The sequence below is a fragment of the Enhydra lutris genome, unplaced genomic scaffold (assembly GCF_002288905.1).
Source record: "Enhydra lutris kenyoni isolate GAN:26980312 unplaced genomic scaffold, ASM228890v2 scaffoldscaffold7, whole genome shotgun sequence".
Classification (NCBI taxonomy): Eukaryota; Metazoa; Chordata; class Mammalia; order Carnivora; family Mustelidae; genus Enhydra; species Enhydra lutris.
Window position 1 is genome coordinate 1,135,577 of NW_019154091.1, and position 21,013 is coordinate 1,156,589.

A 21,013-nucleotide genomic window follows, 5' to 3' on the forward strand; every position below is an offset into this window, starting at 1 on the left:
TCTTCTTCTTCTTCTTCTTCTTTCTTCTTCTTCTTCTCTCTCTGCTCCCTGTTGCCCTGTCTCTGACTCTCCCAGCTGCTGGAATGTAAGCTCCATAACAGAAGGACTCTGCCCCCTGTGTTCATTGCTGTAGCCCCAGTGCCTGCTAGGGCAGCAGCACCAGGTGTGGTGTGGCTGCTGAATGGCCCCTTCCTAGGTCTCCACCATGATCTGGAACTAAACACCTCACTCTCTCTGTTCTTCGGTCCCCATCTTTCAGTTCTCTAAGCACCTTGCTTTTTCCTGCCCAGAGCCTTTGCACGTGTTCCTCCTCTGCCCAGAATTCCCACACTGTCTCTCCCTCATTTTGCTTCAATACCTTCTACTTTTTTTTAAACTCTCAGCTCAATTGATATTTCTATGCGGAAACCTTCCACAGTTCATATCACCAACTCTTTCATGGTTCTTTTCATAGCTTGAATTTATATTCATTTCAATGATTCTGTGATAATCTATCTTCCCCACCATTCTGACAGCCCAGCTGGTGAGTCTCAGGTCTGTTTGGTCTCATCCTTTATCTACTGCACCCAGGGCAGCGCTTGGCCCAGAGCAGGTACTCAGAGTACACTGGAAGTGGTTGTTGGAAGAATGAGTTCACTAAAGAGTAAATACTGGATTTCATTGGTTCTTAAGAAGTAGACTTGCCCCAAACTTAACATTTCTGAAAAAGGATGCATCTTGCCATTGATGGCATCTTAGAGTTGATGAACATGTTTTTAATAAATACATTACTATATTCTGTTTCACTAGTAATCGAAGAAATGCAAATTAAAGCAAAATGCTATTTTTCAGGTACCAGGTGGACAATGATTTTTTTTTTAGTGAATTTTAAAACATTAAATAGTGGGGGCATCTGGCTGGCTCGGTTGGTAGAGCATGTGACTCTTGCTCTCTGGGTTAGAACTTTTATCCCCATGTTAGGTATAGAGATTACTTAAAAATAAAAAAAAAAAACTAAAAAACTAACAATAAAAAATAAAAACAATAACAATGTTGGTAAAGGTGTGAGGAAATAGGTACTTCTACATGCTACAGTAAAAGTTTATACTGGGACAATCTTTCTGGGGAGCAATTTGGCAATATATATTCAAAGTCTTAAAAATATTAATACCCTGTGGCTTATTCAATTTAACAGTTGCTCTAAGGAAGTAATGAGGGATATTTAAAAAGGCTTCTGCCAATGATTCTCACTAAATAACATTTAATAAATATTAAATAAAAAATTGTATGTAAGTGAAAAAATTGAATAAGTAGTGGAAAATTGACTCAAGGTAATCTGTAAAATGGAATATAGTCCAATGGTAAGTACATGTGTTCTCAATTTTTAAAGATGTGGAAAAATATTCATAATACAATATATTTTTCAATAGACTGTAAGCTCCGTGAGGGCAGGAACCACGAATATTGCATTCGGTCTGTATTCAATATCTGGCACAGTGCCGACACATAAATATTTGTTGAATATGGAAGTGAAAAAGCAGGTGTTAGATATAACACGGAGTGGTGCTGGGATCCTAGAGGCAGGGCGCCCTTGTTCAGTAGGGTAGTGGTGGCTTCACAGTGCTGAGGGGACACCCCTGCCCACACAGCCCCTGCACTGGTGCACCCTTCCCCCCACCGCCCCCAGCCTTGCTTCCTCTGCGCTTCCTCCCTTCGCTCGCACCATGACTGATCAGCTGACTGAAGCACAGACTGCTGAATTCAGGGAGGTTTTTCCATACTTGACAAAGATGGCCATAGCGCCATCACAACAAAGGAACTTGGAACTGTCATGGGGTCACTGGGTCGGAACCCAACAGAAGCCAAATTGCAAGATATAATCAATGAGGTGGATGCCGACGGTAATGGCACCATGGACTTCCCAGAATTTCTGACTATGATCGCTAGAAAAATGAAAGCCACAGTGAAGAAGAAATTCGGGAGACATTTCAACTCTTGACGAGGATGGCACTGGGGACATCAGTGTGGCGGAGCTCCATCATCCACAACCAGCTTAGGAGAAAAACAGATGAAGAAGGAGATGAAATGATCAGAGAAGCAGGTATCAATGGAGAGGACAAGTCAGGTATGAAGAATTTGTACAGATGGTGACTACAGGAAGAAGACCTACTTTCAACTCCCTCCCCCGACTCCAGAAGAATCAAATTGTATCTCTTCCCGCTTGCAAAAAAAAAAAAAAAAGTTATGCATTCTGTTCCTATATAACAAAACTGAATGTCAGAAGCACTTTCTGTCCACACGCACAAAATCTGTGTGTGTGGGTTGGTGGTCCTCTCCCCTGAAGACCAAACCACACATCAGTTTTACGATAGAAACAGCTGTACCACCTGAAGATAAGGAAGCACTTAGTGGACTCCTTGCAGTCCCATTCGCTACTGGTTATTAATACACTGGGCTGCCCAGTTTTTCATGCATGTGGCTTGACGATGGAACAGGTCAGGCATTTGTATTAAAAACAAAAAAATGAAAAAACAAATTTAAAACCTATTCAGATGGGTTCTAGTTCAGTCTGTTACTATAAATTGCCATAGCAGGTTTACCGAAAACAAACACTTAAAATTGGTTTACCTCAGGATGCTGTGCGGGAAAATGGGTGAAGGATAAACTGTCTAGACATAGCCCCCACCCCCCGGAGGACAGACCCCCTCCCCCGTCGTACTTACGGGTGTCCCCACCCATGGCGACGATGACACTCCTCCTCGTGGCGTGCTGCGTGTGTCCGTTTAGCGTTCTCCACGTTGTACTAGAGAGAAATGGATGTCAGGCTGTCACCCACACACATTTTCAAAAAGAAACCTTATCAAGGAAGCATCTGTGGATGGTCTGTTTTTGAAACTTTCTGAAGCATGACTTGGAGCCAATGGAGTAGGCTGTGGCTGTGGACTTCATTGCAACCATCAACATTGCTGTTCAAGAAATTGCAGTTTACGGCCATTCCAAGTTGTAAATGCTAGTCTTTTTTTTTTTTTCCCCTTCCAATAAAAAGGCCATTAACTTAAAAAAAAAAACCCCACATACTGTAGGATGATCCCAATTTTATTAAAAAAAAAAATGACTGTGGGTACGTGCTGAAGATAAGAGGCACATACAGAAATATGTGAAAGCAGTTTATCTGTGAAGAACGCAGTTACGAGTGGTTTTTGTTTTTCTTTGTACTTTTCTATATTTTTCCATGTTTCTATGAGGTACCCATATTAGTTTTATCATGAGAAAAATTATTAGCTTGCCTGTTAAACTACACGTTGGTGTTAAAGGAATGAACATGAGGAATGTGGTCAGTGGCAGGAAGGATTCACGAAGGAAGTTTTCTTGGAGCCCATGAGATTGTTGAATTGAGGATTAAACAGAGTGAATGGATATTGTCCGTTCCAACCTGAGCCCTTGACAGGAATCTGGACCCAATAATCCTTGTGGAATTTGCAACTCCCCCCCCCTCACCCCCCGCTACCCCCCACCCCACCGCCCAAGCAAGAGCCCATTTGTCGGTTCTTTGTCCAGACCACTCTCGGCCTGCCTGCTCTAAACAGTTGCTTATAGTTCTTAGTTACCTTTGTGGCTTGGATTGACCTTTCAGTTTTTTTTTGTTTGTTTTTTTTTTTTTTAGATATTATTTATTTATTTGAGAGAGAGCAAGAGATCACAAGCAGGTGGAGGAGCAGAGGGAGAAGGAGAAGCAGACTCCCCACTGAGCAGAGAGCCTGATGTGGGGTTCGATCCCAGGACCCTGAGATCATGACCTGAGCTGAAGGCAGAGGCTTAACCCACTGAGCCACCTAGGCGCCCAACGCCTCAGTTCTTATTCCCACCTTTGGTCCCTTTGCTCGGATGGGCACTGTGGATGAGAGTCTTGGACTCTCTTGAGCTCTCTCTCTCCCTTGGCTCTCATTTAGTTTTTGCTCTTGGCCTTGAAGCACTATAGCTATGGTTCAGAGCCTCTTGGCCTCTCTCTTGTGCTGAGAGCTGTGGCCTCATCTGCTGTGCTTGGCGTTGAGAGCCTAGAATGCTGCTTGACAGACAGTCGATGTTCAATACATATTTATTCCGTGCACAAATGGTGATCCCTGGAAAAGTTGGCAGAAAGGAAGCAGGCATGTACTCAGTGTCCAGGTGGCCTATGGCAGGGCCAATGGAACAGCTGAAGAACATGGGATGTGTTTGTGTGAAATACATCAGATGCAATACTTTGAAATGTAACAATGGTCCCATGTAGAAGTTCAGATGCTGGAATGTTGGGGAAAAAGTTCTGGAAATGATGACTTTCGTAGTACCATGTCTTTAACTGGGTCTTCAAGTTCAAAAATTTCATATATTTTCATTTGTGTATGAGAGGGCATAAAACACGCATACACACACACACTCATACACTCACACACACACCACACAAGGCATGTTCCTTATTTGATTCCTTTAACATTTTGTTCCTTCTAGTAAAGCCAGTAATTCAAGACAGTTGCAACAGAGGGCAGAGTTGTGTAAGTCATTTGAACACCTTTTTATTCTTGCCTGAAAATCACCCCAAATACATATTACAGTGATATGTGGACTGTGCTGTGGAAATGCTCCTTTGACTCTCTGGTTTTCATTATTTACATATCAAGATTATTTAAAAGCATTAGGTTATTTTTCCTGTCATTGTTTCAATGGTAACGTGTTTAAGTGCTAATAAAAGCAAAGTGCTAATCCCTTGAGAGAGAAATACTGAAATATGGATAATGTATTTATAACTCCTGTATCAAGATTAAGTGATAGGGACTCTTTGGTCCTTTCCAGATATGCTTTATTTAGGATTACTTACCTTTCTTTCCAATTTAGTGCTGGAATGCAGGCTTTTTGAGGTTACCACCACTGACAAATGACGATTAATGTTCTTTATTGCGAAATTTCTGAAGCTCGTGGGCAAGACCAGAGAAGCGGAAGAGCTGTTCTTGAGTGTCGAGAACATACTTGTGCAGGTAAAGTGGGAAATTACTTTAAATCCTTCAAATGCTGTTTTGTTCATATCAGATATTTTCAGATATCATTTACCTTTGTTCCCTTATAATGTCATCCGCAAACAGAGGACTTAATAATAAATAACAGATACTAATTCAATTGCATTGATCAGGGAGGAAGCTGACTTTAATCCATAGCCCAAACTGTAGATTAGTACCAAAAAGTAGTAGATAGATGGGAGCCATTTTTTGAAGGAATGAATACCAAGAAGTACAATTTTTGAGGGAAAAAAGAATGTCGATAAAGCAAAAGGAATAGAGTACTGGGTTGAAATGAACTAATAAGAAACATATTAAGGACTTGGTTATGGTTATAACTGGTTATAATTTTTACAAAAATATTGGAAAAGGTTGATTATCTTGTCTCTATATTAATTTACTTTTTCTGAAATATTAAGTTTTAGCTTTGTTGACTATAATGAAAGTTTTACTCCTAATACATAACAATAACTGTGTGTATGAGGACATTTAACTGGCCTTTAAAAAAATTATGTTTTTACTGATTTCAGTAGTGTTTATAGACCAAGAATAGTGTAACCCAAGACAAAGCTGTTTTTATTTTAAAACAAAGAGCTACAGATTTTTTTTATTTTAAACAAAGAGTGTTTACACAAAACACAAAACAAAAATTTATTTTAAAACAAAGAGTGTTCACATAAAACACTGCCTCTGCCTCCATCAGCACACACCTTTATAGAAAGAATTCTGTTTAAAGAGATTAGTAAGACTTAACATGGCAATTCTCCTCATGGTGGAGGCCATGCTTATCTACCAATTTTTGTATCCTCCGTGGTGTCTTACAACCTACAGCTGCCTAATAAATCAGTGAATCAATTTGACTTTGCAAATACTTCATGTCCTTAGAAGGCGGCACAGAGTAGTGAATAGAGCGTGGGATGTTTTCGGGCTGACCCAGATTTAAAGAGCTTTGGCACTCACTGCTGTGTGACCTTGGTGAGAATTTTAACCTCTCTGACTCTGTTAATGGATTCTAGTATCTGTCTCAAGGGGTTGTTAACAGGGTCAAGTAAGAAAGTACGCAAAGCACTCCACACACCGTGTGGCCAACAGTGAGAGCTTAAGAACTGGTAGCTCTTGTGTTATTTCTGTCTGTGGCTTATAAAGTCCTGGGATGCCCAGGTTAGAAACAGTAAGACTGCTCGATTTAAGCTATCTTGGCCACTCTTTCATCTTCTAGGGGGTGGAGTCCAGTGATTCTCTGCTATCTTACTATTGACTGTGGAATTTTCCCCTGTGCCCCCAATTTTCTTTTTTTTCCACCAGGTCCAGATGACCATTACTGACAGGTGTCTGTCTAGAGAGTACCAGTTTTCTTACTAGGTCATCTCTGAGTGCCTGGTTCCAGTCATTCACTTAGTCATTCACTCTTTCATCCCCTCGGCTGACTCTCACTGAGGGCCTTGCCTCGCCTGTGAGGGAGCACTGTGCCGGGAGTTGGGGTGGTAGCAGTGAGCGAGGCAGGCACAGTTTCAGCCCTCAGGGAGCTCCCCGTCTAGCTGGAAAACACTGGAAACACACAAAACAGCCATGAAGCAGAGCCTGTCAGATACATGGCCGTGAAAGGATAAGACAGCTTCGTCGGAGGCGCGCCACAGCTTAGACGTTCAAAGAAAATTTCCCTCCTCAGAGCACTCCTTTGCAAGGCATCAATCTTATGATTCTGTTCTCAAAATATTTTTGCAACAATGCTTTGGGCCTAGCCACCGTGGAGACTGTTAAAAGAATTTTCTTTAGGCTCTGAAGTTACTTCCAAAAGAGAAGTTCTAAAACTATTTTGGCAATAACAACGTCTTTGAAATAGGTGCCTAACATTCTCAAAGGGAAGGATCTTGTTATTTGTGATGTATGCATTCTGCGTGTACGCCACTGTTGTAATCTCTTCAGCTTATTCAGGTCATTTAGGAATTTTAATGCAGCGGTTTTCAGCTGGGAGGTAGTTTTGGTGACACTGGAGCCATTTTTGGTTGTCACAACTTGGGGGTGGGTATTGCCACTGGCATCAGGTGGGTAGAAGCAAGGTGTACTGCTTGCTGTGTATCCTGCCTGCGTGGGACACCCCCTCCCCCCGCTTGACTCACATAGCGCAGAGCTAGCCTGCCCCACGTGTCAGTGGTGCTCAGGCTGAGAAGCTGATTTGATCGGTCTGTCTGTTAAAAAAGTAGATCTCAGGCTCTCCCCACTCCAGTTTCATAGTCAGTGTGGCAGGCAGCTGGAAAACCAAAAAATACTTTTGTGAACGAGCCTCTGCTTATGTGTCAGTGACTTACTTGTTAAGTGTGCAGAGCCGAGCTTTGGGGAGAGGAGGTCTGGGTGCGATGCCCTTGCTCTCCTCCTTGCTAGCCATGCGGGCTTGGGTGATTTATAGAACCTCATGGAGCCTCAGTTTCCCCACCTGTAGTAGAGGAGCAATAATCCCTATTTCATAGCATTTCTCTAAATACCTACTGAAGTCACGTGTGGCAAGTGCTCAGCTCAGTCGGGGCTCCAGGGGTGATGGCTAGTGCAGACTGTGACCCGAGAGTGGAACTCTGCTTGTGCTAACACAATCACTGTGAAATATAAACAAATATTTACTGAGTGCCCATGAAGCTCTGTGCCTGGATGGTGAGATAGTCTGGAGTTAGAGGAGAGTGAAGGACCTGTTTTCATAAGGAGGAGGCTTGACAACATAGCACCAAATTTGCCATGCCGATGGGTGCTTCTGGCAACGTGGGCAGTGAGACTCAAGGGTGGCAGGACCTTGGTAGTTTGGTGGGGGCTCAGGAGCTGTCCCCCTCCCTGAGGCTTCTGCCCCACTCTAGACTAGAAATGTGGCCAGGACATGGGGAGGACTCAGGGAGGCCCTGAGGACTTGAGCCTGGTTGACAGGCACAGAGAAATCCAGAGAGGAAGCTGATTTGGAGAGGGAGACGATAAATTTTAAATATTTCAGCTACTGAGTTTGCAGTTGGGGAAAGATATCCAAGTGGAGTCTCCAGCCAGCTGGAGGATAGGTAGTGTTGGAAATCTGGAGAGAGACTTGGTGGGGGACGTCTACTTACATGCGAATGCCAAAACACGCAGGGAAACAAGGCCTCCAAGTGATGATAGGAACTGGTTCCTGGGAAGTTATTTATACCTAAAAGGAGACAAGGAAAGAAGAGCTTGTAAAGGAGTGAGGGATTAGAGGAGGGTAGGGGGATCATAGTTTCCCCTGAACCAGGGAAGGAGGAGGGCTGCTTAGGGGGCTGGACAAATGAAGACCAAAAGAAGGCCCCTAATTCTGGTGAGTGCAGTCAGTGGTAACCCCAGAGATGGAAGGGGGTGGATGTGGGAGGAGCTGAACTGCAGGGCTTTAAGAGGCAAGTATGTCATAATGAAATGGAGAACCAGCACAAACTGATATTGGTTTGAGAAGCTTGTCAGTAATAGGAAAAAGATGAAAAGTCAAAGATATTATCAGCTTCAGATGAGGTTTGATCCAGGAGATGTATGTCTGTATGGAGCAGGAAAGGAGCCAGGGAGATGGGCAGATTGGAGATGCCAGTGGAAACTCTGTTCAGGGGACAGGACTCTTGAGAGTTCAGGGGGCGGTGGGTCCTTGAAAAGGAGGTTGGGCATCTCTTCCTCTGAGATAGGCAGGAGGGAAGAAAATGGGTGGAAACACTGGTAACTTGAAATTAATTGAAAAAAAAAGGGTAAATGAAGTATACAGACTTTAATTTTCCAAGATCTATCCCCGCTTTCAAAGTAAGTAATGTACCCCGCTCCTGAATGTTTAGCCCCGCAAGTGATTGGAAAGACTGCATTTCCCAGCTTTCCTTGGAGCTAGAGATGAGCACGTGCCCGAGTTTGGGCTGGTGCCACGTTAAGGGAGAGTATATGGGTAACTTCTAAGAGGTTTTCATGAAGTGAAGAGTCTGATCTTCTCCTCTTTCCTCCTTCCTGCTGGTTGGACTGTGGCTATGATGGCTGGAGATGGAGCAGCCATTTTAGACCAAGAGGCGTCCTTGGAAATAGAGGTCAGGCAAGGTCAGGAAACAGGTTAAAAGGAATCTGAGTCTCTGACATCATGATATGTCTGTAGCTCCAGGCCACCTACTTCCTGACTTTTGCATGAGGGAGATATCAAGTCACTATTCATTTGGGTTTTCTGTTACTTGCAGCCATTCATGATCCGAACCAATATCTGAGGGCAGTCTTACAGGGTTCGTCAATATAGTCAGAATGGAGGTGGGGGACAGGAAGAGTGAGCAGTAGGGGTGAGATCTAGGATAGCCGCTGAGAAGGGGCACTTTTAAAGATACATATGAGGGATGCGTGAAAGAGCTGTGGCCTCTGCCCCAGAGATTCCTTACCACACCTGGCTGCCTCCAGGGCTGAGGAGATCCAAATCTCTGAGTAGAGGTAACCTGTTTCCAAAACATCTACTAGAAAGCTCTTGGGTCACGCTGCTGCAGGTCCGTTGGCATGGGGAGCACTTTCAACAGGTGCAGAGCACAAAGAATTCATGCCAAGCAGCCAGGCTCAGCCAGTCCTTTCCTGGGCTCACACTGTGGTAGAGCAGGAAGTATTACAGAACCAATGAGGGTGATGGTTCATTTGAATAGGGCCTCAGTTCTCAGATATATTCTGGTTAATATTACATTTCCTGAAATGAGATTAAGTAGTAAGATAACTCGTCCTTAACTCTCATTTCTTGCACTGGACATTTAGAAAATTATAACCAACTGGTCTATTCTTATGGGTTGAAACAGTTTTGGTAGAGGAGTGATACAAAGTAATGAAGTTTAAGTGCTCCCGAACTAAACAATGCTGAGCCATTAAAGAGAATTTAAATTCAAGTCTCTAAGCAAAAATATGTCTGGTCACTCTTGAATTCAAGGGCCACACTGATAGTGTTTTTAGGAGTTCATTTGAATTCTTGATAATACCTCCCCTGGGAATTTTAACATGTGCAACACACTGTCATGTTATTCTTACTTTGAAAATATTAATTATTATTATTATTATTACTACTATTCTTAAATATGTTATTTATGTGAGAGAGAGAGAGAGAGAGAGAGAGGGAGAGAGAGAGCATGAGCGGGTGGAGGGTGGGGAGCTGCAGGGGCAGAGGGAGAAGGAGGTGCCCCTCCGAGCAGGCTCCTTGATGCAAGGCTCAATCCCAGCACCCCAGGGTCATGACCTGAGCTGAAGGCAGGCACTTCGCCCCGACTGAGCCACCCAGGCACCCCAAAAATATTTATGGCTGTAAACTAAAACAACCTCTGAAAGACCTATCCCCAAATTTACTTTGAGTTTATAGTGTTTCCCAATAACTATTTCGCATCATTTTATAAATATTTAAATTCCCTAAGAGAAGAAATGATATAAAGCATGCCATCTTTTGCGGGCATGTTATGAAATGGGCCTTTGCTGAGTGGGGGTCTTGTTGCTGTGCCAGATCTATGGCTGGCTTCCCCCAGCAGTGGTGTCCTTTCCACTTTGTACAGAGTCAGGCCTTGACAGAGATGCTTCTCAGAGTACAGAACACCACTGGAGAACTCTACCTTGAAATAGGGATGACTCAGGAGGGCTTCCAGTACTTCCAGAAAGCGTGGTCCAACCTGACGGAGTTTCCACCCAGCGCCATAAAAGACAACCAGGCCTTCCTGAAGCAGAAAGTTACGGCAGACAGGTGCGGAGGGGGTAGTGCTTTGTGTTTTGGAGTCGGGCTCCTGGGCCAGACCCAGCCACCAAGCAAGGGGACGTGGATGTGTGTGCTTTGTGCACCTGAGTTTTGTGGCGGTCACGTGAGGGTTGACCAGTCAACGCCCCTCATGGGACGGCCCAGCCTTTGGGGCTGTTGAGGGCCGATCGTGATGTGCGTCAGAAAGCTCCCTTTCTGTGAGCCCCCTCCTGTGAGCAGGACGGGGGCCCGTTCACATGATTCTGAAGCCTGCTGTTCTGGGCTTAAATCTCGACTTTCCACTCACTGACTCTTTGCCTTTAGATCTATGACTCAACCTTTGTCGGTCACATGTTTCATGTTTGTAAGGGAGGGATGAGGGCAGTATCTGCTGTGTGTTGTTGTGAGACTAGAAGGGTTTGTGGGAGACTGTGGAGTGTGCAGGACGGTGGCTGGCCTGCAGTCCAGCGCTCAGGGAACCCGCTTCTTTTATTCTCAGGTAATTGATGGCTGAGGCTCTGTAGGACCACAGAGAGAGCAGAGACAAGAATGTTTACTGAACGAAGATATTAAGCGTTTTTGACCCACTGATTTACAGTCAGTCTAATCTAAAGTATTCTAGACTTACGCTGTATTTATTTATTTATTTATTTTTAAAGATTTTATTTATTTATTTGACAGAGCGATCACAAGTAGGCAGAGAGGCAGGCAGAGAGAGAGAGAGGAGGAAGCAGGCTCCCTGCCGAGCAGAGAGCCCAACGCAGGGCTCGATCCCAGGACCCTGGGATCATGACCGGAGCCGAAGGCAGAGGCTTTAACCCACTGAGCCACCCAGGCACCTCATTACGCTGTATTTAAATGGCTGCATTAATTCACTTTTGTGGTGTAGCAAGCCTGCCCAGGAGGCAGCCATTCGAACAACAGCTGCTTACTGTTGCCCAGAGGTGTGTGCATTGGCTGGGGGATTTCACGGGTCCAGAGTGGGCTCGGCAGATGGAGACCAGCGGGCAGGGCCCATGGGGTGGGCTGGTCTACGAGGCTTCCCTTTGATGTCTGGGCCACACGTTCCTCATCCTCCAGGAGGATGGTGAGGGCCTGTTGGCTTGGTGGCTCGCAGGATTCCAGGAGAGGGGGAGCAGAAGCCTGTGCAGAGGCACAGACCTAGGCTCAGCCCTGGCCCACACCCTCTTGTCCTGCATTCAGTTGGTCAAAACGAGTCACCAGGCCTCATTCAAAGGGAGAGCACAAGACTCACGTCTTGATGGGAGGAGGTGCAGAATGGCATTGCCGAGGGGAATTGGGTGCAGGTTGGCATGGGGGGCTGCTGCTGTTTTGGCGGTGTACCACCAGGGCTGTAAGACCAAAGGTCACCGTGGGCAAGCTACCTTCCCCCGCTCGATCCCAAGTGTAAGTCCAGTTTTACAGTAACACTTACCACTTATTGAATGCTTATTATGTGCAAGGCACTTCATGCTCATGATCTTTTACCCTCAAACGTGTCTCCTGTGGTACGTATTGCTATCCCCATGGTACAGATGAGGACACTGAAGGTCAGAGAGGTAGAATAACTTCAACCACTTCAGCTCTCACAGCCGGCAGGCCTGGAGCTGGGAGTCCGAGCTAGACTGATCAGACCCTAAAGCCTGTCTGCAGGAACTCCTCACCGTATGAAATCTCTTCTAGAACTGACATGTATGAAGCTATAGTCCTCGATATACAGAGTGTAGCTTCTGAGGCACCCGAATGCAGGCAGAGCTGGTCAAAGGCATGCTGGGACCTCAGTGAGCAGAGGAAACCAGGGTGGAAACCAGGCGCACTCAGGTGGGTCCTGGGACTGGCCTTCTAAAGCTGGCTGGAGGGTCTAGAGAGTAGCGCTCCGAGGGGTTGAGCAGACCTTGGCTTGGTGCAGACAAATGTGACTCCTGAGGAGTCCAAAGCAGCAGGAGGGGTGGGGTTCTGCTGGCAACAGAGGCTTGGGGGTAGATCGCTGTCCTTAGTGGCAGCTTTGATGGGAACCCTCTGTAGTTCCAGTGTTCTGACAAGGGTCAGGCCGGGATTCGGGGCCCAAGCAAGCAGGTGAAGGCTCGGATTCCCAGCTGGCCAGAGCTGAAACATTCCAGAACTATTTCCTGAGCACCTGCCATGTGGGTGCTGTGCTGGACAGGACAGTCACCAACTCTGTCCTCTAGAGGAGGGGACACATAACACAATAATTGCAGGCTGGAGTAAATGTAATGAAAGACACAAACGACATGTAGGGGAGCATAAGCAGGGGGAGGGTCCTCTTCCGAAAAGTCCAGAGGCCTCCCTGGCTGAGACGTATGGTCCTGGCAGAGGGAACAGCCTACACAGGGCCCTGAGTGGAGAGGGCCTCGGCCTGTGTTAGCAATGGAGAGAGCCTCCCTGAACAAGGGGCAGGATACAGATGGGCCCACATTGTTTAGGGCCTTGGGCAAGCATTTGGATTTTATTCTCCGTGAGGGAAAGCCGCTACATGGAGTTAGAGTGGGCATGCCGTCATTTGGTTTCTATTGTGAGATTACTTTTGTTGCCTGAACTACACGGTGGGTAAGAGGGGACATAGGGAGATCAAGTATGTGGCTGTCCCTCCAGATGCCCAAGTGTGAGATGGGAGGCCCTGGATGGAGGTGGGCCAAGTGCAGGGGGCACAGGCAGTGAGGGACATACCACCCAGGATGGGAAAGATGTTTCTTGACAGTGTGATGGTAATCCTTTATACTTACAACTGAGTTCCCTGGCTCAGGAGGTTAAATCTGTTTCTTTCTCGCTGCCACTGCTGTTCTAACACCTTCCAGGAACGTTGTTAGGGCTTTTTTTCTTCCTAACAGAATATGGCTTTGAAAACACTTTCCAGCATTTTAGGAGTCTGTATTAGTGTCAGAATATATAACTCTCAATAAAGGAACAAAATGGTGGGCCTTTGCAGCAGGTACATTCCCGAGGCGGTATGTATCAAGGGAGAGCTCATTATTTATTAATTGGATTTATGGGGCTTATTCATGTGTTTCTTATTGTAAGGCTGTATCATTTTATTTCTTATTGCAAGACTGCACTGGATGCCTTCGGTTGGACTCGGTTACCACGGCGATGACTGGTTTTACCACATCCATATTCTTACTTAATTTCTGATCTGTCCATTTGCAGAACGGTCTCAGAATTCACTTTCAATCCATTGTCTTAGCTCTTTGGTCTTTGTAATTGCTGTGCACACACAATCATTGTATGAAAACCAATCCCCATGCAACGTAGGCCAGTCATTGATTTATGAAGAAAAAACCTGGCTATTGGTGGTGATGAAGCAAAGGTATTAAGTACTTTATTGACATCTTAACTCTTTTGTGGAACAAAAAAAACTTCAGCATCACCTTCTTTGCCAAAATTATTCCCTGCAGGCAGAGTGCTGAACAACCTGGCAAAGTCAGCCACTGAGAAGTACTTAAAATCACATTTTGGAACGCGCTGCTGAAATTTCCAGCTTATTGGACAACAACCCCCGTGATGAGGCTACCATGAAATACACCGAAGGTGTTCTGATGTAAACATGGTTTTTTTTTTTTTCTTGGAAAATTATTGTTTTCTGTACTAGCTTTTGTGGTTAAGATCGATGTTCTTAACCCATGCTTATTAGTCCATTTCCCACTGATTGGGTGAAGAAATGCCGAATGTTAGCATTTCCATCTTCTGCTTTGGTGGTTCTCAACCGGGGGTGATTCTCCCCCTCAGGCGACCTTGGGCAATGTCTGGAGGCATTTTTGGTTATTACGACTGGGGGGTTGTTATCAACATCTAGTGGTTAGAGGCCAGGATGTTGCTAGATGTGATAGAGCACACAGGATGGCCCTAGTGCATGCTGCCAGCCCAAAGGTCAGCTGTGCTGGGGTTGAGAATAGTGCCTAGTTTCTTGTAAGATCGTCAAATGTCTGCTTACATATCGCTTTGAAGGTCTCAAATCTCTGCCATTATAAACTGCTCTGCTGTTCTGTGTCTTCCCGTATAAAACACGGGATTTTTTAAAAGAAGATTTTATTTATTTATTTGACAGAGAAAGAGATAGTGAGAGAGGGAACACCAGCAGGTGGAACACAAGCAGGGAGAACAGCAGGCACAGGGAGAAGCAGGCTTCCGGCTGAGCAGGGAGCCTGATGTGGAGCTGGATCCCAGGACCTGGGATCATGACCTGAGCTGAAGGCAGAGAGGCTTAATGACTGAGCCCCCCCCAGGGGCCCAAAACAAAGGATGTTAATAAGAATTACTTTTGATAGCAAAATGAAGTAGCCAGCATTATCGTGCCCAGTAAACATACATGTGTTTTATTTTCAGATTTGTTGCTGGAAACATATCTCTTGCAAAAATGAGATTTCAAGAATGCTTAAATATCAGAAGAAGTTTATTTGGTGAGAAAAACATCCTGGTTGGAGAAATTATGGAATTTTTAGCAGATTTACTATTTTTTCTACCAGAAGATAGTGAAAGGCAAGTTTTTTAAAAAAGATTTTAAAAAATTATTTATTTGAGAGAGAGAGAGAGCATGAGTGGAGTGGAGAGGGGCAGAGGGAGAGAAAGAGATCTCAAGCACAACCTTGAAATCATGACCTAAGCCAAAACCAAGAGTCAAATGCCCAACTGACTGAGCCACCCAGGTGCTCTGATGCAAGTTCTTATAAAATGTCTCAAGTAGTGGGTCTTCTTTCTGCCCCCAAAACGCCAGTGGAAGGGAGTTCTGGGGTTGAGCCATTGGGGTGTCTCACGTCCTTGGCTGTAGCCTTCTTCAGAACCCTGAGGGGCTCACCGTGCCTGAGAGTTATGTCCCTGTTCATTGGTCAGGACACTGACCGCAGTGTATTTGAGAGGAGCTCTCAGCCCACAAAGTGCATAGAGCTCTTGGCAGTAGGAAAAGTACCAAGAAGTATGATGTTGTGTTTCTCTGTACACTCCCAGGCCTCGTGAGGAGGATGGACAACCAGCCCTTAAACCACACCTGCCCTGAGTGGGTCCACTTACATACGGTCCTGTTTCCATAAATACAGTACCAGACTATAAATGCATTTTCTCTTCCATATGACCTCCTTCCTATCATTTTCTTTTCCTTAACTTACTTTATTGTAAGATAACAGTACATGACACAAAGCATACAAATCTGTGCTTATTGACTGCTTCTGTTATCAGTAACCCTCCCAGTCAACAGTGGGCTATTAGTACTTAAGTCTTGGGGGAATCAAAAGATACCAGATTTTCAACTGCACAAGGGTCAGTGCCCCAGCCACCGCATTGTTCAAGGGTCAGCTGTATTCACTTCCTGCTTCTGTGCAGGACTCAACTCCCTCGTTTGTGGGGCCACATCCTTCGGTCTGCCTCTTGCAACTCTAGACCAGCCTGTGATGTCTCAGACATTCCCTCTCTGTTTTCATGCTAACTCTTCTCTGCCTGCTCAGCAAGTCCCCTTGCTGTCCTGTGAGGTGGGGGGCTTTCCTCAGCTCCCCCCACAAGGCACTGTTAAAGCTGTTAAAGAAAAAATTATTCATAATGTTGTAGGCAGGTCAGGGCCAGGGACCAAGGTGGGGGGGTCTTGTGGGACAGCTAAGGGGGTTCTTGGCCTCAGGCAGGATGGAAATGAAACATGAGCCAGCAGGAGGTGGAAGCAGAGTTTATTGAAGATATATGTAGAAAGAGTGAGAGGTGTGTGTGTGTTTGGGGTGGGTGGGGGGTGGAGATACAGATGAGACATCCAGAAGACTCAGAAAGGAAAGATCATGAGTCTTGGTTTTGCTTGGGGTCTGGGGTTTTTACTGAGGGTGACATTCTGGTGTACTTGTCCCCTTAGGCATCCAGGAACCAGTTAGAACCAAGGTGAGGGCCCAGGTGTTACTCCTGGGAACCAAGGGACCTTGGCATTGAGATGTTTGGTAATGGTGGTCTGGAAAGCATGTGTGATGGCTTCATTCAGTCATTTCTTATCTGGTCCTTTCTTAGATGTTATCTGTTCTGGGGAAATCATTAATTCCTTGTCCCTTCCAAGAAGTACATATGCTGTTTGCATTATGAGGCATGTGTAGAGTGGGGTGGAGGGGTACAGGTCCTAGCAAGAGTAGAAGCTAGAAAAAAAGCAAAAGATAAAGCAATTTTTTTTCTTTCATGGGGTCCGTTTGCTTTCTCTGTCTCAATAATAGTTATTAAAGAAAGGTAAGATGGACTTCACTCAGGTCCTGTGGTAGGGTTTTGCAGAGGGGAAGAGAGATTGGACCAAACCCCATATACAAAGAGAAGTTGGGCAGGGGTGGGGGGGTCGGTGGATGGAAAATTACCAAGAGGAAGCACTGGTGGGGAGAGGATTCTGGCTTGATAGACCCAACAGGATTCTTGCTGGAGGCAGACTTCACCTGGGATGTGACGGGGAAGGAGGAACCCAGCCTGATACTGAGGTTGATCAGACTGGTGGGGGTGGGAGGCTCCTTCAACTGACTTTGCAGGAGTCTTGCTAAAATTGGGCAATGCAGAGATGAACACAGAAGTCTAAAAGTTGAGGCCTACTTCAGAAAGAGTGATAAGACCCTGAGCAGAGTTTGGTCAAAAAGAGATTTTTTTTTTAAAGATTTGATGTATTTATTTGACACACAGGCTTCCTGCTGAGCAGAGAGCCTGATGTGGAGCTCAATCCCAAGACCCTGAGATCATGACCTGAGCCAAAGGCAGAGGCTTAACCCACTGGGCCACCCAGGCACCCCAGTCAAGGAGAGATTCTTTGTTGGTTTCTGTGTTTAAGAGAGGGTTGTGGGTATTATGCTGTGGATACCATCAGTGTTAGCATTTGCAGGATCTGACCACTTCTCTTGACAGGTTGGTTGAGAGAAGGGTCTTAGTGAGTCTGGAGAGACAGAAGCAACACACCCTTCCTTTGGCGCTGGCTCACACCCTTTCCTAGCCAAGTCCGCGGACTGAAGGACTGGGGACGCTCTAGGTTCAATTACGAAGTTGTGAAGTTTTGTTTTTGGAGTTTCTGTCCCTCTGCTCTCTGTTCCCTGTCTCGCTTTTCACTTTCAGTTTTCCACTTGCCTGGAGATAATTTCCCTCTTACCTCTCCCCAGGAAGGTAACCTCTTCCTGCATTTGCTCCCAGGAGGAATGTGATGTTGCTAATTTCTAACACTTAAGTCCAAATCCGTATTTAGCCTTTCTAAGAGTATTTACCTGTAAAAGAGTAGCCCAAATAAGGGAATGGGTAAGGGTAAAATTACAGGTGCTACATAGTAGTGGGGACATGGAGGGCTTTGGGATCTGAGTACCTGCGTTCAAATTAGTAACAGGGAGAACTTAACATTTGGTATCTCATTCATTTCTTCACTGGTAAAATGAAAGTGGGGCTTACTATCTTGCTCACAGGGTGGTTGTGAGACCTAAGGGATCCCAGATGTAAGGTGCTTAGCAGAATGCCCGGCACATATACCAAAAGAGTTCATTAAATTGAATTCTTAGTATTACTATTTTGCTCCCCTCCCGGTCATTTTTTAGACACTGGATACCAGATAAGCCTCCTCCTGTTCCTCTTCAGATTAGCACGGTGAACGGAGAAAGGACTCTTCTTTACAGTAGCAAAAGGCGTGGCAGTAGAACCATTTCCTCGTGAAAGAAAAATCTAAGCATGAAACATACTATCTGAGTCATTTCTGCTTCCCCGGGCTGCCCCATCGCAAATCCAGAGCTCGTGGGGTGTGAATCATAGACCTTTGATATCGCTCGTCCATTCCACAGGGATGGCCTCTGTGGCGGCCCACCTGACCATACCTGGGTGCCTTTTGCCCAGCCCTCACTGGCAACGGTCAGCCTTCTGAAACAAGGGAAGGCCTTTCATCTTGTTGAAGGTTGCCTTTAGGTGACCACATCTTTCTTAACACCAGTTAAGACAAGGAGAGATTTTGCTGTGCAGCTCGACTCACCTCTCACACAGGGGTAGAGCCTTTGCCCTGGAGGCCAGGGCCCTTGTGACAGCTGTCATGCATTACAGAAATGATCCATGGGATCCTGAGGGCCTTGTGGCATGTGGATGGGTAGGGCTGGTTAAGTGAGGTTAAGTTAAAAAGAACAGGACGGAGAAGAATAAACAAACTGTCTTAAGAGGAACAGTAGTTATGTTCTCAGTAAAGTAAATGCTGTCTACTCCTTCTTGACTTTGTATCCTTTCATTAGCCTCCTCTTCAAGGTCAAGTTTCTTCCTCCCTTCCCATTTACTGTCATTTAACTTCTGCCTCTACCCAGCTCCATGTTACTCTACTCCAGCCAACGTCATCAGGAACATGTTAAATGTGTCCCTTTGCAATTTTTGATCTTGTTGGTCTTCTCCTGCTGAAGTGTTGATGATGTCAATGACTCCCTTCCCCAAAAAACCCTCTGCTAGTTCCTGAGATACCTTCTCTCCTGGCTCTGTTTTCTGATGATCCCTGCTCAGTTTCTTTTGTTTCTCAGTTTCTTTTCTCTCTCTTTTCCTCTCTCCCTCCCTCTCTGAGTGTTGTTCCAGTGGTGTTGCTGTTTTGGGTTCAGTTCACAGAGGCTGTGCTTGGATGCTGGTCTCAGCAGGAATCTTAGCATCTCAACCTCACCTGTGCCTAGGGCTTTAGCCATGAGGTGTTGGCTTCTCTTCTCCATGTCCTTCTCAGTCCTCTGTCATCTATTGGATGCCTCCATCGTGTATTCCAAATTATTTGGGCATTTCTGAATCCGCATTCTCAAGACTGAACACATTCCCTCCCTCCACCCACCCCGATGAAATGCATCTTCTCCTGTTTCACCCAGTGTGGACACCACGGCATCGTCTTAATTATATTTATGATCAGTCACTATGCTGAAGACATTACATGCGTTTTTCTCATTGAATCTTCAAAGCAATTTGTTATTTATTTGTTTGAGAGAGAGAGAGAGAGAGAGAGAGAGCGAGAGAGCACAACACGGGCAGAAAGCTGAGGTTCAGGAGGTTAGAAGGCTTGCCCAGCTTTGAAGCAGTAGAGCGTGGATCAGCACCCAGGGCATCTGACCACAGGGTGTCTGTGCCTCGCCAGGCACCACCAGGCCCGTCGGACCTGAGAGCTCAAGCTCCTGACCACGTCACTCTACTGCGACCACAGCAATCACCCGCTGCTCCCAGTGCTGGGGCCACAACGTTCAGGGGGTGCCCAGCCTCCGCAGGTCTGTCTCCTCCAGGCCCACGTCATCTGCTCAGACCCTCATGCTTCCCGTGGACTATGTGGCTTCCCTGCCTCTAGCCTCGCCCACTTCAGTTTCCCCTGCACTCTTCCAGCCCAGCGAGTTTATCAAAGTACATGTTGGATCACATCATTCTCTTAATGAAATCTCCCTTTAAAGTCCAAAAACCCTTAGATCCGCACACAGTGCCCTTCATGAGTGTCGGGTCCTCTGTTTCACTCTCCAGCCTCTGCTCCAACCTTGGGAAGTTCTCCATGGGCAAGGATTATTCTTCCTCATCCTTGAGCCCCAGCCCTGAAGGTTTGTTGAATGAATGAATGCAGTGCTTCTTTGATGCAAAACTTTAATTAAATGTCTCTTTTCTAGATTCCAAAGGAAGCAAGCAATTGAATATTATAAACAAGTGATACAAATAAAGGAAAATACGGGGACTTTTGCCACCTCCTCACTCGTCAGGAAGCAGCTGAGCGTCAGCCTCAGTGACACCTTGTGTAAATTAGGTAATCGTCAGTGTGTTTCTATTAGAAGCCGGGGACTTTTCCCTCTGACCTGCATGCTTTGCTTATTTTTAAAATGTCTTCATTTCTGAAGCAGGAAAGTCCTGTTCCACAGACTTTCAAATTTTTAGGCTCCTTGTGTACCTTCCCTCATTAGGAACGTGTCTTAGTCTGCTTGGGCTGCTAGAACAGGATGCCATAGACTGGCAGGCTGAGCAACTGAGATGTATTTCTTCAAGTTCCAGAGGCCGGGAAGTCTAAGATCAAGGCATCAGTAGACTCGGTGTCTGGTGCAAGTCTGCCTCCTGGTCCATAGACAGCTCTTTTCTCGCTGTGTCCTCACATGGTGGAAGGAAGGGCACCTCTTTTATGAGGGCGCTAATCCCATTCATGAGGGGTGCACCCACATGACCTGATCACCTTTCAAAGGCCTCATCTCCAAATACCATCATTTGGGGGTTAGGACTTCAACATAAGAATTTTTTGGGGGGGGCCGCAAATAGTCCATAACAGAAGGGGATTTTTTTTTTCTTTTTTTTTTTTTTTTTTTTATGTTTTTTTTTTTTTTTTTTTTTTTTTTTTTGGAGAGAGAGACAGAGGGAG

General features: G+C 45.6%; 1 protein-coding gene and 1 pseudogene across 1 annotated transcript in view; both read left to right on the forward strand.

Moving 5' to 3' along the window:
• LOC111142061 (putative tetratricopeptide repeat protein 41) overlaps positions 1-20,320 on the forward strand; it is a 58,590-nt gene extending 38,270 nt beyond the window's left edge. The window contains 7 exon segments of the mRNA XM_022495005.1: positions 4,852-4,991; positions 10,526-10,696; position 10,831; positions 14,115-14,160; positions 14,162-14,257; positions 15,043-15,116; positions 20,280-20,320. Coding sequence (XP_022350713.1) covers positions 4,852-4,991; positions 10,526-10,696; position 10,831; positions 14,115-14,160; positions 14,162-14,257; positions 15,043-15,116; positions 20,280-20,320 — 569 coding nt within the window.
• Positions 1,704-2,986, forward strand: LOC111142073 (annotated as a pseudogene).
• Positions 20,321-21,013: the final 693 nt, after the last annotated feature.